At 41.1% G+C, this 15,690-nt stretch overlaps 1 protein-coding gene across 1 annotated transcript in view; it reads right to left on the minus strand.

Moving 5' to 3' along the window:
- Nucleotides 1-9,516: 9,516 nt before the first annotated feature.
- SLC39A9 (solute carrier family 39 member 9) overlaps nt 9,517-15,690 on the minus strand; it is a 36,000-nt gene continuing 29,826 nt past the window's right edge. Inside the window, exon 7 of the mRNA XM_034769328.1 lies at nt 9,517-15,137. Within this exon, the coding sequence (XP_034625219.1) occupies nt 14,907-15,137 (231 nt within the window). The 3' untranslated portion in view covers nt 9,517-14,906. The remainder of the gene's footprint in view (nt 15,138-15,690) is intronic.

Genomic DNA, 15,690 nt, shown 5'->3' on the forward strand with positions numbered 1-15,690 from the left:
ACTGCAACTGCGCAATTTCTGCGCACTAAGTGGCTTGCCGGTGTATACACCTCCAGAGTTACAGTGCAGAAAGCTGCTTTACTGCACAGAAACTTGCCAGTGTAGACAGGGCTAGTGCTAAATCCATGACAGGACAGATGACAGCTATCCTGTGAAAGTGCAATGGGAAACACTTTATTCAGTAGTTATAGCTGGAGTCAGTAGAACTGAGTTCTGTTTCTAAATTACTAAATCTTGGTCAATCACCGATTTCAAATCTGGAGGCTAGTTATACAACAGAAGTGCTTTGATTAGTTTAGAAGCTGACCATGATCCCTGATTCCATTCTATTTTCTCTCTCCTGCGCTGACATTGAGAGCAATAAAGTCTTCCATTGCATGGACAGAAAATAGGTGTATGCTTGGAGTTTTAATATACTAGATGGAGACCAGGAAAGTAGGGTATGTTAAAACATGCTTTTTCAAAATCCAAACCCCATAGAAATCTTTCCTTTTTTTCCCCCCAGAACAATTCAAATATAAATAATTGTTTTTACTAAAACATTTCCCTACAGTGTTTGCAACTCAAACCTTGCATCATAGAATCTGACAGACTATAAATAATAAATAGACTATAAACAACAGTGGAAGTGACTTCATGGATTTTCATTATGGAGGCAGAGTTAAACAAAGCATAAAGTAGTGACAAGTAATTTTAAAAAGCACCATTAGTGATCTAAGATTTTATTAGTAATAACATCTGTAAAGAAATGTGATAAACAAGATTACTGAGTTGACAGTATCCCTTTAAAAGGTTTACTTTTAGACTGGTTGAAGATAAGGGCTTGAAAAACAGGACTGAGGTGTTTTGACTCCTTCTGTTCCAAGTCCTGGACACCCCCTACTCTTCACTCCACTCACCCAACCCTCCCCACTCCTCCCACACCCCTCAATCTTGATCTGCAGCAGCCCCTACTATTTGAGTCCTGGTTCCTCACTCCCACGCTATTCAGATCAGCGTGCACCTCCCAGCTGACCATCTCATAGGCTGGTTTTGTGGTATAGATACATTGGGTAGGGACAAAAGCAAACTGCTTTTCACGCACTGGAAAGACCTGCTTCCCATCCAAAGTCTGTTTGTCTTTTTTCAGCTCTCAGATGGAGCAAAGGCCTCATCAATACCAAACCCTATCTACCAGTGGCCAATAGTGAAATCCACCCCCGCTCATACCCCATTTGAAGAATGCGCTGCCAAGTGAAAGGCTAAGACTGTGTCTGACTGTGCAGAAAATAGATGACATGGTTCACAGCACAGGCACCTGGTCACATGCACCCCACTGCACCTGATCCATTTCCTCTTCTGGCTGCTCTATTCACACAGCCGCAAACCTCCTTTGCAGGTGGTAATTGGGGATGGGGCTTATTCATCATCACTGACCGAACCCGCTGGTTTAAAAATATGGTTTGCTATTGTGCATAGCAGCAATTCTCAGTGGAATCCTCATTGCTCAGCGGCCACGTCTTGCCAGAGCTTTGCCATATTAAATGCTTACAGGAGGAGAGGTAACAGAGTATGATGATTTATCCAAGAACATTAGTCCCTCAGCTCCTCTATAGATGAGCAAATTATAAAGTGCCGGGAAGGAGAGAGGGAAATAGACCTGCTGCAGTTGTGAAGTTGGCTGCACCCTTGTCCTAGCCTGACCCTGGGGATGCACTCAAAGGAAAGCTTATAAAAAGTTGTTAGAACAAAAGTCATTAGGATTAGCCTAACCCCCTCTTCACAGGGCTCCTAGAACCCTTGCAGATGAGCAGGATGCAGCAATTCACTTACTCAGCTGAGTGACTGATGGAGATTGTATTATTTCCATCTAACAAGGTGAAGTGCCAGAGTGACACGTTAGCTCTTCAGGGTGACCTGCAAAGAAACAAATTTGAGTTTGGGCTTTTTTAAAAAAGCAAAAACTATTTTATTGAACATAAAGGCATAAATTTAAGTGGTTGCATTTTATAGTCATAAATTTGATTCTCATCTACCCTGTTTTTCCTGGAAGACTAGAGAACTAGACGGTTAATGACATCACAACTACAAAGTGAAATCTGATTGCGAGGGAGAGAGACTTTCAGTCAGACTGTTTCAAATATTTTGTCTCTATTAATGCTGATTTAGATCAAGCATCTGTCAAGCACTTGGAAGAAAATGTTTCCTTGTTAAAGTTTCAATATTCCATTCCCTTCAGTTAGGGCTGAAAACCCTCCCAAGTCCACATCTCTGGAGCTTCCAAGTAGACCTCCAGAAAGAGGGAGGACAAGAGTGGAATATACCTAATGAGATTCCTAAGTCAGTGAAAAAAACAACAACTTTCAAGCCTTCCTTAACCATCATAAAGAAGCAAAAAAGGGAGCATAAGGTTGCCTGGTCACATTTAACAATGAGGAACATAACTATATTGAAGGCTTGTTCCCTGAATACCATGCTGACCTCCACCTGCATTCTCTGATTCCACCCATCTCTTAGGGGCTTCATTCCTGCATTTCAGGTCAGTCGGCACTAGTGTCTTTGCTATGACAGTGGCCTCTAGGGTGAGGATATCTTCCCTCTCTGACATCTACCTCAGCTCACTCTTCCTCACTTAGAAACACAAAATACCCAAAACATTTGAAACACTTCTAGTTAAAAACCAAACAGAGTAATTGCCAGCCCCTGCAGATTTTCCTCACTCTGTGTTGCAAAATCATAAGGTACCAACTTAAGGTTAGCATTTTGTTAGGGAAATCTATTAAAAACAGAATGAACATTATGGGAAGAGATTGAAACAGTCAGAGTCATAGAGCTGAAGGCCAAAAGAGACTACTAGATCAGGGGTTCTCAAACTTCACTGCACCGCAACCCCCTTCTGACAACAAAAATTACTACATGACCCCGGGAAGGGGGACCGAAGCCCGAGCCCCTCCATCCCTGGCAGGGGGGAGAAAGCCGAAGCTTGAGAGCTTCAGCCCGTGGGGGCTGTAACCTGAGCTTTGGCCTCAGCCCTGAGTGGTGGGGCTTGGACTTTTGGCTTCAGCCCCTGGCCCCAGCAAGTCTAACGCTTAAAACAGGGTAACGACCCACTTTGGGGTCCCTACCCACAGTTTGAGAACCACTGCACTAGATTTAGTCTGACCTCCTGTGTATCACAGGCCACCAGCACCCCCGCACACTAAACTCAGCAACCAAAATTAGACTAAAGTTATACAGCTCACAGGAGACTCGTCTATTCTGTACCAGACGCACAGAATAGGAAAGCTTGAGGTGAACCAGCACTTGCAGACCTTTATAGCAGGAAAATGATAGTAATATACCCAGATAATCCCAGCAAGTGACCTGCTCCTCCACACTACAGAGAAAGTTGAAAATTCCCTAAGGTCTCTCCTGATCTGACCTGGGGGGAAATTCCTTCTTGACCCCACATATGGTGATAAGTTAGACTATGAGCTTGCAAGCAAGAACCAGTCAGGCAAGTAACACAGAGAGAGAGAGAATGCTCAGTGCCACCTCAGAGCACTGGCCCTCCCCACCCACTGTCCCATCTCCAGCCATGGCCATCCCTGATGCTTCAGAGGAAGGAGATCTAAAGAAAAAAACAAACAACAATGTACTGGGTGAGGAAAGATCCCTGGCTGGCTGAAACCCTGATACATGAGCTTTACAAACATAAGACATGAACACGGGGCAAGCTTGGAAGTCCTGCCCCCTACCATCACAAGCAATCCTGTCATGCAATTGCACTCAAATGTGTCCAGCTCTCTCTTGAAACTATTTAAGTTGTTTGCTCCCACATCTCCTATTAGGAGGCTGTTCCAGAACCTCATCCCTCTGATGGTTAGAAGCCATTTTGTAATTTCTAGCCTGAATTTGTTCATGGCAAATCTTTATCCATTTGTTCTTATGCCGTTATCCTTTAGCTTAAAAGCTCTTCACCCTCCCTGGTATTTAAATACCCTTACCCCCAATGTATTTATAAAGAGCAATCATATCCCTTCTCAGCCTTCTTTTGGTTAGGCTAAACAAGCCAAGCTCCTTAAGTCTCCTCTCATAAGATAGGCCCTCCAGTCCCGATCATCCTAGTAGCTCTTCCCTGCACCTGTTACAATTTAAATCCATCTTTTTTGAAGGTGGGTGACTGGAACTGTACAGAATATTCCAAATGAGGTCTTATATTAATGCCATTGGGCAAGGCACAGATTTCTCTCTCTCTCTCTACTGGAAATGCCTTACCTGATGCAATCCTAGGATGTATTTGCCTTTTTCACAGCCACATCACATTGTTGGCTTATAGTCATCCTGTGATGGATCTGCACACCCAGGTCTCTCTCCTCTTCCGTTGCTTCGAACTGATGAGACCCCAGCTTGTTGCAGAAATTCTTCTGATTAGAGCCTAAATGCATGACCTTGCGCTGTGTACTATTGAATTTCATCCCATTTCTGTCACTCCCGTCTTCAAGGGCATCCCGATTTTTCTGTGTAATATTCTGATCCTCCTCTGCATTGATGATGCTACCCAACTCTGTACAATCAGCATATTTCATTAGCATGCTCCTACATTATGTGCCAATATAAATAATAAAAATACTGAATGAGATTGATCCCAAGATTGATCCTTGAGGAACTCCACTAGTAACGTCCTTCCAGTCCGATAATTCACCTTTCAGCACAATCCATTGCCTTCTCCCCTTTAGCCAGTTCCTTAATTGCCTTATAACTCTTGTACTGATCTGTATCTTCCCATATGTAACAAATAATTTCCCTAGTACCATGTGGGGTACCGCACAAACTATTTTCCTGAAGTCCAAGCATGTTAGATCTACTGCATTTCTCTTATCTAAAATAAAAAAAATTCTTCTCAAAGAAGGAAATCAGGTTACACTGGCATGATGTACCTTTGGTAAACCCATGTTGCATTACATCCCCTTTACCATTTACCTCCATGAATTTAATTATTCCTTCCTTCACTATTTCTTCTAAATCCTTACACACTCCTGAGGTCAGATTAACAGGCCTGCAGTTGCCCAGATCACTGTCTTCCCCTTTCTTAAACACAGGCAAATTAGCTATTCTCCAGTCACTCCCACCAATTTGGGAATGGTGCTCTCAAGTCAGCTCCTAATAACTCTCAAGTATAACAGACAAACCAGATTAGTGGCAATGGTGTTGGCTAGCACATTAATTGCAACAGTATCTCCTTTTTCTATCCCCAAATTCCAGTAGGCAAATTACGGTGTTCCGTGGACTCCAATTTAGACTGTGTTCCCACTGAAATAATCACTGGATTAACATATTGTGCAAAACACATACTGTACATCTTAACACTTCTCCCTTATTTCACATTGTTTGGCTTTTTAGGTTTATTTTTATATTCTTTATATTTTAGATTTTAGCCATTGTTATCTCACTTTTCATTATGTAGTCCCCGCAAGCCTTAGGCAATCAGGATTTTTTTTTATCATGCCTTCTAATATAGCTGATAGTTAACGAATAGACACCTTAGGCAACAGAGAAAATGCTCCAAAAAGAACGGTAGCACCTGCTGTAATTCTGGCTGGAGGGATATTTTGTTAAGACTTGCACACATCAGTAATACATTTTAATTTGCACATTGACACAAACTAACAGCTCAGCTCATTCTTCCTGCTTTGCACATGCCCTAAGAGCATCTGAAAAAACGCTGATAAAAATACAGCCGTTGCATGAATGTACACACCTTGTACAGTGATTGCCCCCAAAACAAATGTCACATTTACTGTTGTATTTATAGAAAATACGGCAATAAGTTAAACTACTATGGGGTAGTGAATGTTAACTTGTTAGTGGTAACTACTGTAACAAAAAGGTGGTCTCTTCTTGCTCATCTCGCTGTAATGATTTCAACAAGTGGTTAGGTCTTGCATTCCTCAGACATCATTTTTACAAAATACTCTAACAGTACATTTACTACTATATGATGAAGCATCATAAATAATTAAACCTGAGCTACAATTGTTAATTAAAAGAACAAAGTACATTTTGTCAAGCATTTAGCCTGGAGTCCCCTTTTTATTTGTTCACTAGCTAATTTGCAAAAATCAGTAATTCACCTTGGATCTCCCACTGGTGAGTATACAATAGCAATAAATTACTAGTATACATTATTGTACTTAAGTTTGCATGGAGAAATGCCATTTTTCTAACTGAATGAGTCAGCTTTAAATTTTATGCTGAACTAGCAGAAAAGTCAACCATCTCAAACAATTAGTTCAGAGTACTATGGGTTTATTGCTTGCGGTGGAGCGGGGAGTGAAAAATGGTTTTAAAATATGGTAAGTTTTGAAGTTACAGGATCGCAGATAAGGTTGTGTGCAGTAATTGAACCAAAGGGGATATGGGAGGAAAGAAATCCCTCTTTTGTATAGTTATTGCTAAACTTTCTCTGCCCAGGATGATTTTTTTTTAACCCAATTCATGCAAATAATTTTGAAGAGCAGATGCTTTGCCTTTGGAATGCATACAATGAGAGGTGCTTTCAAGGCATTTTCACAATGGAGGCTATGCCTGAACCTCCTACAAGAGCTTAATTTCCCCCCCAATTCTTCTGGAAATGTATGTATTTATATTACACCTATCCCAATGGTGGCTAGGTGCATGAAATAGAAAAGGGGTTTATAAAACTAGTGAAGTAACCCACAAAACACTCACCCCTCGAGCACTTTTTAAAAAAAGGCTTATCAAGTTTGACTCTGTAGGATGGGATTCAAGTTGGGAGTGACTCCTATCATCAGGTCAAGCGAATGCAACCCCGTCCTCTCAATACTGATCTCCGTACAATGCTTCTAATCTGTATCACTGCAATGCAGGTTAAGTGCAGTTACCTTAGACATGGACTTGGATGTTTCGAGGTGCAATTCAAGGTACTGACTAGGCTCTTTTAGTCCTGAATAGTCTAAGAGTCAACTATCTAAGAGGCCACCTAACTTGGTTGCATTACAGCAGTTAAGATCTACTGGGTTGTTCTTCATGATGATGATTTCTGGAGTTTTATTGTCTAAAGGCCAGCAGTGGCATGTTTTTGGTTGAGGACCCCTGGCTGGTGGAACACACTCCAATCTCTCTCCACCTCTCAGAGCCAAGTATGGTGAGCTTTAAGGAACAATGCAAAGTGAATTTGTTTACATGGGACTTTTAAGCACAACAGCAGACAGTTAAGATGGAGACTTTTGCTTGTGAGTTTTAACTGTTACAGAGCTGCCGCAATGGGTGATGTACTAAAAACCAATACATAAATAACATTCAGAACAAACATTATAAAATCTCTTCAGGGACAGGTTTCACTTTTCGAAAAGAAACGCTGACAGATTCTTGGCTATGGACACAGGAGCAGCTACTGTGCAAAACACATGTCAAGTCTCAGCTTGAGCAAGAGGAGGAGAATAGCAGCAGAACAAAGATTGTGAAGGGGAGAGTGTGCATTGTTGGCAGCAGGAATAATATATCATCACCCTACTGGTTGGGAAGAGTCATAAGGACTGAAGGTTCTCTCTGGCTGGTGACAAATGCAATATAAACATTTAGATATATATCCATGTACAACTCTGGAGAAACACTGAAATGTTGCCTCAGTAACATCCTGTAATAGAAAGTCATGTCTTTATTTGGATCCTGGCATGTGGACCTTCAGACCTTATGCACAAAGTCCCTTAGACTTCTATGGGATGTTGCACAGATGTAAGGGTCCTCATGTATGGATCCTGCATTGCAAATTGCAGGCTGCAAATTGTAAAGTCTTCGGGGCAGGGAAAATGTTTTCTATAGAGGCTAACCCACTCAGGGTACTGTAAAACAAATATTAACATTATACAGATTAGCTGTACACAGCATACAAACATTTCATTTTAATTTTGTTACCTTTTCAAAGGGTCACTCGGGTCAAATCTGGCCCCAAACTAAAGTTTGATAAAAACAAGCTGTTAGCCTGAAGGTGTTGGTTGTGACTCCACAGTTAAGGTTGCACTAAGTTTTTCACTTAAAGCAAGGATTCAACCTGTTTTGTATGACGAATATAGTGTTTCCTCCCCCCAAGTTCATAGCATACAATCTGAGGAAGGACTGAATTTTCTAAGGGTCTCCCATTAAATCTGCAAATCTGTAAGAAGTATGTCCTGGTAAAACATCTTTTTTGTACCTTTTTGCTCAAAAAACATATGCCAAAACTTCTCTGACACCACTTCAAACTTCTGACAACCTCTTGGCTGTAGGCCCACAGGTTATTTTCTGTTCGCCTTTATAACTGAAAATATGCACATCAGCAAATATAGTCAAGAGAAACCCCAGGAAGGAGTCTTTTTCAAAATGGTCACAATCTGCCCCTACTTAAGAGGGCTCCTGTTTCCCTACAGTATTGAAAAGAGGAAGTTTAGGCTGCCCTTAGCAGAGATGGCCACTGCCTTCCATTGTTGCTAGTGGGAATGCCAGGAGCCAGAGAGGGATACGGAGGTGCTGTGAAGGCATGTGTGCTGGGGGAAAGAGCATGTGGAGGATAGATGGAAAACTAGGCTGCAGGGGAATGTGGTGTACACAGAGATGGAGAAGATTAGAATGGCAGCTTCTCCACAGCCCAAAGGTGAGGAGAGGCTAAGTAGAGTCCCCTCCAAAAGTCAGCACAGAAGCTTACATTTTGTTCATGCATTTATTGTTGAGTTTTTAAATCTGCAATGCTCACATGCAAATTGGGGGCTCGCTATTTCTCTCTTGAGGCTCAAAAAAATCAGAAACAGGAAAAAGCCAATGTGATTATTAATATTTAAGTCAGTTTTAAGCCAATCATGATTTCAGAGGTGTCTAATTCATGTTTATTGAATACTTGTAGTTGGTAATACTGCTCCTGACACCCACTCTCATTCCCCTCATTGTAATCCCAACTTCTTTCTGGCTAGTGGGAATCTTGGGTGAAGACGCTCTCTGGGGCTGCCCAGTAACAGAGCTCAGACAGTCTGCCTCTCACCAGCTTTCTCTTGTAGCTTTAATTTCTGTGGCTATGAGCCCCACAGAAATGCCTATACAATAGAACCTCATAATTATGAACACGTTGGGAAGGGAGGTTGTTTGTAACTCTGAACAGAATGTTATGGTTCTAAAAGTTTACAACTGAACATTGACTCAATACAGCTTTGAAACTTTACTATGTAGAAGAAAAATGCTGCTTTTAACCATCTTAATTTAAATGAAACAAAGTTTTCTTACCTTGTCAAATCTTTTTTTAAAAACTTCCCCCCCCTTTTTTTTAGTAGTTTACGTTTATCACAGCACTGTAATTTATTTGCCTTTTTTTTTTGTCTCTGCTGCTGCCTAAATGTGTACTTCCAGTTCCAAATGAGGTGTGTGGTTGACTGATCAGTTCGTAACTCCGAGGTTCTACTGTACATAAAAATAAAATGCACTAGTCTTCAGCACTATCTTGAAGTGCCTCTGCTCTTCACATGGTCTCTAAGAAAACCTCATATGATAAATGAGAAGCCAACTCTTAAGCACTGCACCTAATAAAAATTTAATATAATAAAACAAATAAAAAAACCAACAACATTATTTTTTTTTAACCATTCACAATTAAAGTGGAAAAAAACAAAAAATTATAAGGCAGCCATTCATGGAATGATTTCATGTGTACAAATGGTTTTGAAAAGACATTAAAATTACAGCTCAGAATGCTGAGTCACTTCAACTGCAGTAACCAGGCAATTTTAATCCCTGGAAAGCCTGAGCTGCTGGAAGATGTAACCAAAGGAAAATGAGAAAAGCGGATATTTTAAAAAGTTCAAATCTGAAATTCATGGGACGGGTTCCCCACAAGTCCACAGACAAAAGAAACCAAACTTCTCCTCCCAGATTTCCTGAGGATGATCAAGGAGACAACGCAGAAGAGAGAAACAGCAACATAGTTATTCTGTAGCCTTTCCATGTTATTCTGAGTATAGTTGACAATAAGGGCACAAGTCAGCCACTGTCAAGAAATCCTACAAGACAATCACCAGCCTCTACAGTAGTTCCTGAACAAATATTGTTGTTCTCCTGGGTCTCTTGGCTAATGTTAAGGTTTTACGATATTCCACGCAGGAGTGCTCTTTGAAGCTCAGATGTAGACACTAGGTTCTCGTGCTTAATACATGGTCAACTTACAATACACGGAATAGCCATCAAAACATCTTTACCCTGGTGTGTCTGCCCTGCCACTCTCACATCTGTAAATATAAATGAGGCTCGTGTATCTCAGTTGTCATCAGGTACTGAAAAAATATTTTGCCTTTATTATGAGGAACAAGAATGAAATCAGAACAGTCAATGAAATAGCTGAACTCATTGGGATTAACACAGATGTAACCTTAATTGATTCTTAGTATCAACTCAACCATCGGAACTGATAAATTGGCTGATGTGGAGAGTTCTGGTTTGGGGGTAGGATTTGGAAAAAGAAGGGAAAAATGCAAGCCGATCAGTTACAGTGTTGTCTGGGTATACCTATTTTCCACCCCCATTACAACTGAAAGCCTATATAAGGATGGACATTACAGACAAAAATGGAAGAGTAATGAAGAATTTATTTGCAATTAAGTTTTCTGAGGAATGGAAACTGACAAGAGATGGCCCTGACTACATGTGATAATTGATTTTATTGTGGCAGATAAAGAGGGAGGATGGAGGTATGATCAGAGATGTTTTCACCCCAACTCGTATTTAACTGAAATCTTATGTTGAAAGAAAATAATCTGCTATGGGGAATTACAATTAGGATAGATTTGGTCACTTGAGGCAAAAAACAGTTACTCATCTTCTCGTAACTGTTGTTCTTCGAGATGTGTTGTTCATATCTATTCTAATCAGGTGTACAATGGTCATGGGGGTTGTAATGAGCTGAAGGCACCGCCGGCAGTGGTACCACTGACAGAAGCGCCGGCATTGCCATTGCTCCCTACAGCTCCGGCACCGACCCTCCTGTTAGCACCACCGCCGCCAACTACAGCTTCAATTCCACTGGAGATGACGATATTGGCACCACCGGAACCAGCAACTTCAGCACCTGCCTCGGCACCGATATTTCTGCCTCCAGCAAGCCCGACATCCTTGCACCCCTCGGTCCATCTTGTGTTGCCTTGCCTTTAATAAAGACGATTGAAGAGACGACCAAAACCCTGTGGCAGAGCCCCGCTTCAACAACAAGGTCTGGTTCCTCCACCACCGCCTCCGCCTGTATGCCCAGGTTCTGGGCAGCATGGCTGAAGAGCTGCTGGAGTGCCCCGTTATCTTCCAGAGCTGGGGTCGTCTACGTCCCTGCCACCGCTTCATCCAGAGAGGATGAGGAGGAAAGGCCTGGTAGCAGACCCTGCTCGCTCCCTTCAGTGCCCTGTGGGTCTCGCGACATGCGGTATTCCACAGCATGCGGTGCCGGGCCCGCTGGAGGCAGAAATATCAGTGCCGAGGCAGGTGCTGGTTCCAGCAGTGCCGATATCGTCGATGCCGGTGGAATTGAAGCTGTAGCCGTCGGCGGTACCACTGACAGGAGGGTTGGTGCTAGAGCTGTAAGGGGCAACAGCGGTGCTGGCGCTTCTGTGGCAGTGGCCGCTGCCAGCGGTACTGGCATTGCCTGCGGCTCATTACAACCCCCGTGGCCATTATACGCCTGATTGGAATGGACGTGAACAAGCACTGAAAACTTTACATTCTGCTACATTCACAACAAAACTTTACATTCCGCTATGCATCTCTCTGATAACCCCCAATTCCCTTGTTAACTGCGGCAGTCTCAGCCTTATAAGTTTAAACAACAGTTCAACAGATATATATCATTAAGGCAGCCAAAAAAAACAAAGCTAGTTCTAAGTGGACAGGAAAAAACATAAATCTTATGCCACTTAGTCAAACTGCAAAGTGAAAATTGCACATTACTGGGCCTTCTGTCCCCATTTTGTTTGTAGACATTTTAATTTGTGAACCCTTTTCGGATTCTTGCAGTGTTATATCTTGGCCAATAATGCTTAATGCTCTGGCCTCTCAAGCTTAGTTTGTACAATACTAAACCAAGCATTATCATCACTGGCAATTGCCCCAGAAGTTGGAGACTTGATCTTATGACGTGCCCATGGCAAGAAATCTGACAAAACCCTCTTAGCAATGCCAACAGGAAGATGATTATCACTATAGTAAACCTGCCAGAATCTATGTCAGCAGGGGAGAGAGATTTGGTCAAATGTCTCCTCAATAAGCAATGGTCCATAGAGAAAGGTTCTGGCTGAATATTGCAGCCTGGCAGGAAAAGATGGTAAATGGGACGGTAAAAGTGGATGTATAGGTTTCTGACCATTACAGTGACTTGACATGAAGTGATGGCTGATGCTGAACCACAGATGTTGAAAGATAACCATAAGCACGTGCTGGGGAAAAATGGAAGTAAACTTAAAGTGTGCTTCTACCCCCAAAATATAACTGCAGAAGTGTCACCAGGGAGGTTCTATTTTCAGCCAATGACTACAGATCAGATTTGCTCAGTTTACAAATAGAATTGGTGTTTTTCCATAACTGCCAGCCCTGCAAATTTACCAAGAGGTCTAAGAGCAGGATTCTTTGTACCTTATATGTTGCCTGTCACCACCACCTGTCAAAAAGGTTCTACAAGCTCAATTATGCCCTCAGTGCCACTTGTGCACCATCACTGCCTTCAGTGGATTTACACAGGTTTGTCAGTTGCAAACAGTTCCATAACTGTGGTGGTACACAGAGAACAGAATCCAGCTCTCTAGCTGAGCTGTGTTTGTTTTTCAGAGTTAACGGTATAAAAGTAGATTTGTATTGGTCTCTTGAGAAACTAGGCATGACTAAATACATAGAGGGAATAGATCTAGTCAGTTAGGTGGTGCTATTTTTGCTATTGCTTTTCAGAACACAACAGCTTTTTAAAGACCTAGTTTCATGTACCATGGTTTAGGTCTAATATTTTATCTACCTTAAAATAATTAGTCTTGTGGGAAGGTCTTCTACATTCTAATAATTCTGCATTGATTTTCAAATCCACCTTTCTAACGGTAAAAAAAAAAAAGCAGTCACCACTGTTAAAATCTGATAGTGGATTACTGTTTTTGTGCTGCTATAAAGCCACTGAATAGAGTGATCACTAATTAAACTAACAAATCCTGTTCCAAGACCCATGCTGATACCCACTGCTGAGCTAGAAGATAATGATGTAATGAAGTAAAGAAGTCACAGCCATGATGGCCTGTGTACCATAAGAAACAGATGGCGAGGGAAGAAGGAAGCTCTCTCTTTCACAAGGAGACAATAAGTTCCTTGAGAAAGCAGTGATTTCAAGCTTTGAAGATTTGTTTCAAACAATGAAAATGACTAAACAAAAACATTTTGGCAATATTATATATAAGAAGTGCAGATAGATTCTGAGTAGGGCTTAAAATGGATGCAGCATAAAAGCAATTTTTGTAAAACAAGAGTTGTGTTTTCAATCTGTACATGTCAACTGTTCTGAATTTGTATGCACTACTGTTATTAAAATGTACCATTTCTTGCATAATTAAACAAAAACACTGCCTGACAAGAGAAGGCATGTCTTGATAAGGAGAGAATCTTTTATCATCCAGCTGCAATGGCACTGAGTCCCAGAAGAACATCACTACAACCAACCATAATCAAGAGATGGTGGATTGCAAAATTCCCAAAGGAGAAAGGTATGATTTTAATAGGTTCTCAACAAAAACAAAATGCTTCTTGCTTGTTGGTATGAAGATTTAGCAGAGCAGTTAACTAGTTTAGACACACTGTGCACCTGCCAATATGCACAGAGTATGAGTATTTAACCAGAGATCTTGTTTTGTTAACCTTAATATTTTTTATTTAATGAAAGAAAAAAACTAACCACTAGTTTCAGCCCTTTGTAAATGAGCTAGTATAGTTCTCTGGTCCCTCAAAATCCATTTCCATCAGATCTCCACTCAGAGCCCTGAACAGTTTGATTTAAAAAGACACTGTGTATTTGTCTCTCAAGGATAGTAGCAGTGCAGCCCTGGTGCCAGATTCCTAACTGCCTCTACAGTTTTGGTTGCTACTCTTTATGGACATAATGGGAGATCTGCTTCCAATGTGTGCTTTGTTTCTGTTTTTTGTTAAATAATGTAACAAGCCATTGCATAAACCAAGTAAAAACAGAATATTTCCTTGTTTCTAGGACTTCCTTGTTTCCTTTGTGTTAATCCAGGGAATGCAATGCAAAAGTCATCTCCACTTACTTAACTAGCTGAATTCTGACATCCTAGACTTCCTCTAATCTTTGTCCAATAATGTTTCTTCCAATCCACAGTTCTTTCCTTTTGCAACAAGTGCATTAACCAGAATTTTGAGTACTGCATCTTTACAGCAAGGTTTATGGCATTGATATTACATGGATCAGTCACATATGTCAGGATAACATAAAAAAATTGTAGGGGAGGTTCCCCTATTCTACTGGTAAGAAGATTTCCACATATTAAAAGGCATCCATCCATTGTTTTATTCTCAGCTGTTAACGCTGAGTTGCAGAATACTTTGGTGATTGCAATTTCATGATGAGCCATTAAATTCTTCCCCACTCACCTTTCTTAAAATTCAAAGTCCATCTTCCCTGAGAATAGGGGCCAGAAATCAAAATTAAAATATCAAATGTCTTCAGAAAAGAAAATTACACAGAATTTATGTCCGGCTGCCAAAGTACATTTTGCTACACTAAAAGCTTTTCCAGAATTCTTCATGTTGGAATCAAGCTTCCCTCTGAACTCCACAGGGCAGATGGGGTGGATGATGGGGTACGAGAGACAACGATGAAAAGAGCAGCTGACATTTACTGCTCACACCAGATCAAGGAGAAGAACAGTGACTTTGAACCTTTAGTGCTGGTGCCCAATGGACAAAACTAGAGGAATAAGGCAGCCAAGGACCAGGGCTGCCACCTCCAGACGGCTGAGTCCTTTCCCACCTGTTGATTCAGGTTTGTGGCTATGCCCCATTCCTCCCACCTCTGGGAGGACGTGCACTGTGGCAACATAAAGGAAAGTCCCAGCAGAGAAAAGCATGGCAACTCCAGTGGCGTTGACTTCTGAAAGGGCTTCTTTGCTGCTCTGTGAAAGAGAAAAAGGAGGGGGGAAGAGTGAAAATGAATCCAAACTACAACAGATTCAACAAATAAATAAAAACTCCTTAACATTCCAGCTTTATTATGATTTGGTCAACAATCATTCTTTCAAAGTGACTATCTTTAAAAAAAAAAAATAAAAAAATGATACCACACTCGTGTGAAAATGTTTTAATGACTTATACTTTCAAGTAGCATCTGACATTATAAGATTAGAGAAATTAAATATCTTTTTTCCAGTTTACTTTGTGCATTTGGCAGTACTGTGTGTATAGTAAACTGAACTGTTTCTCATGTATAGTCAGTTACCCCTTTGTGTGAGTCTTTCACACAGCAACAGAGGAGCAAAATATACTTCTTAAAATAGGAAAATTAAATTGTAAACCCACAAAATTTGGCGCACACACAGTGAAGTTATTTTTTTTTTTTTAAATGACTAGATTTCAAGATTACCTCAAGTCTTTAAAGGCCTGGTTCTCTTCCCACTGGGTCAATGTGAGTTTTGCTCTCATTTCAATGAGATCAGATTTCAGGTCATA

The sequence above is a fragment of the Trachemys scripta genome, chromosome 4 (genome assembly GCF_013100865.1).
Source record: "Trachemys scripta elegans isolate TJP31775 chromosome 4, CAS_Tse_1.0, whole genome shotgun sequence".
Classification (NCBI taxonomy): Eukaryota; Metazoa; Chordata; order Testudines; family Emydidae; genus Trachemys; species Trachemys scripta.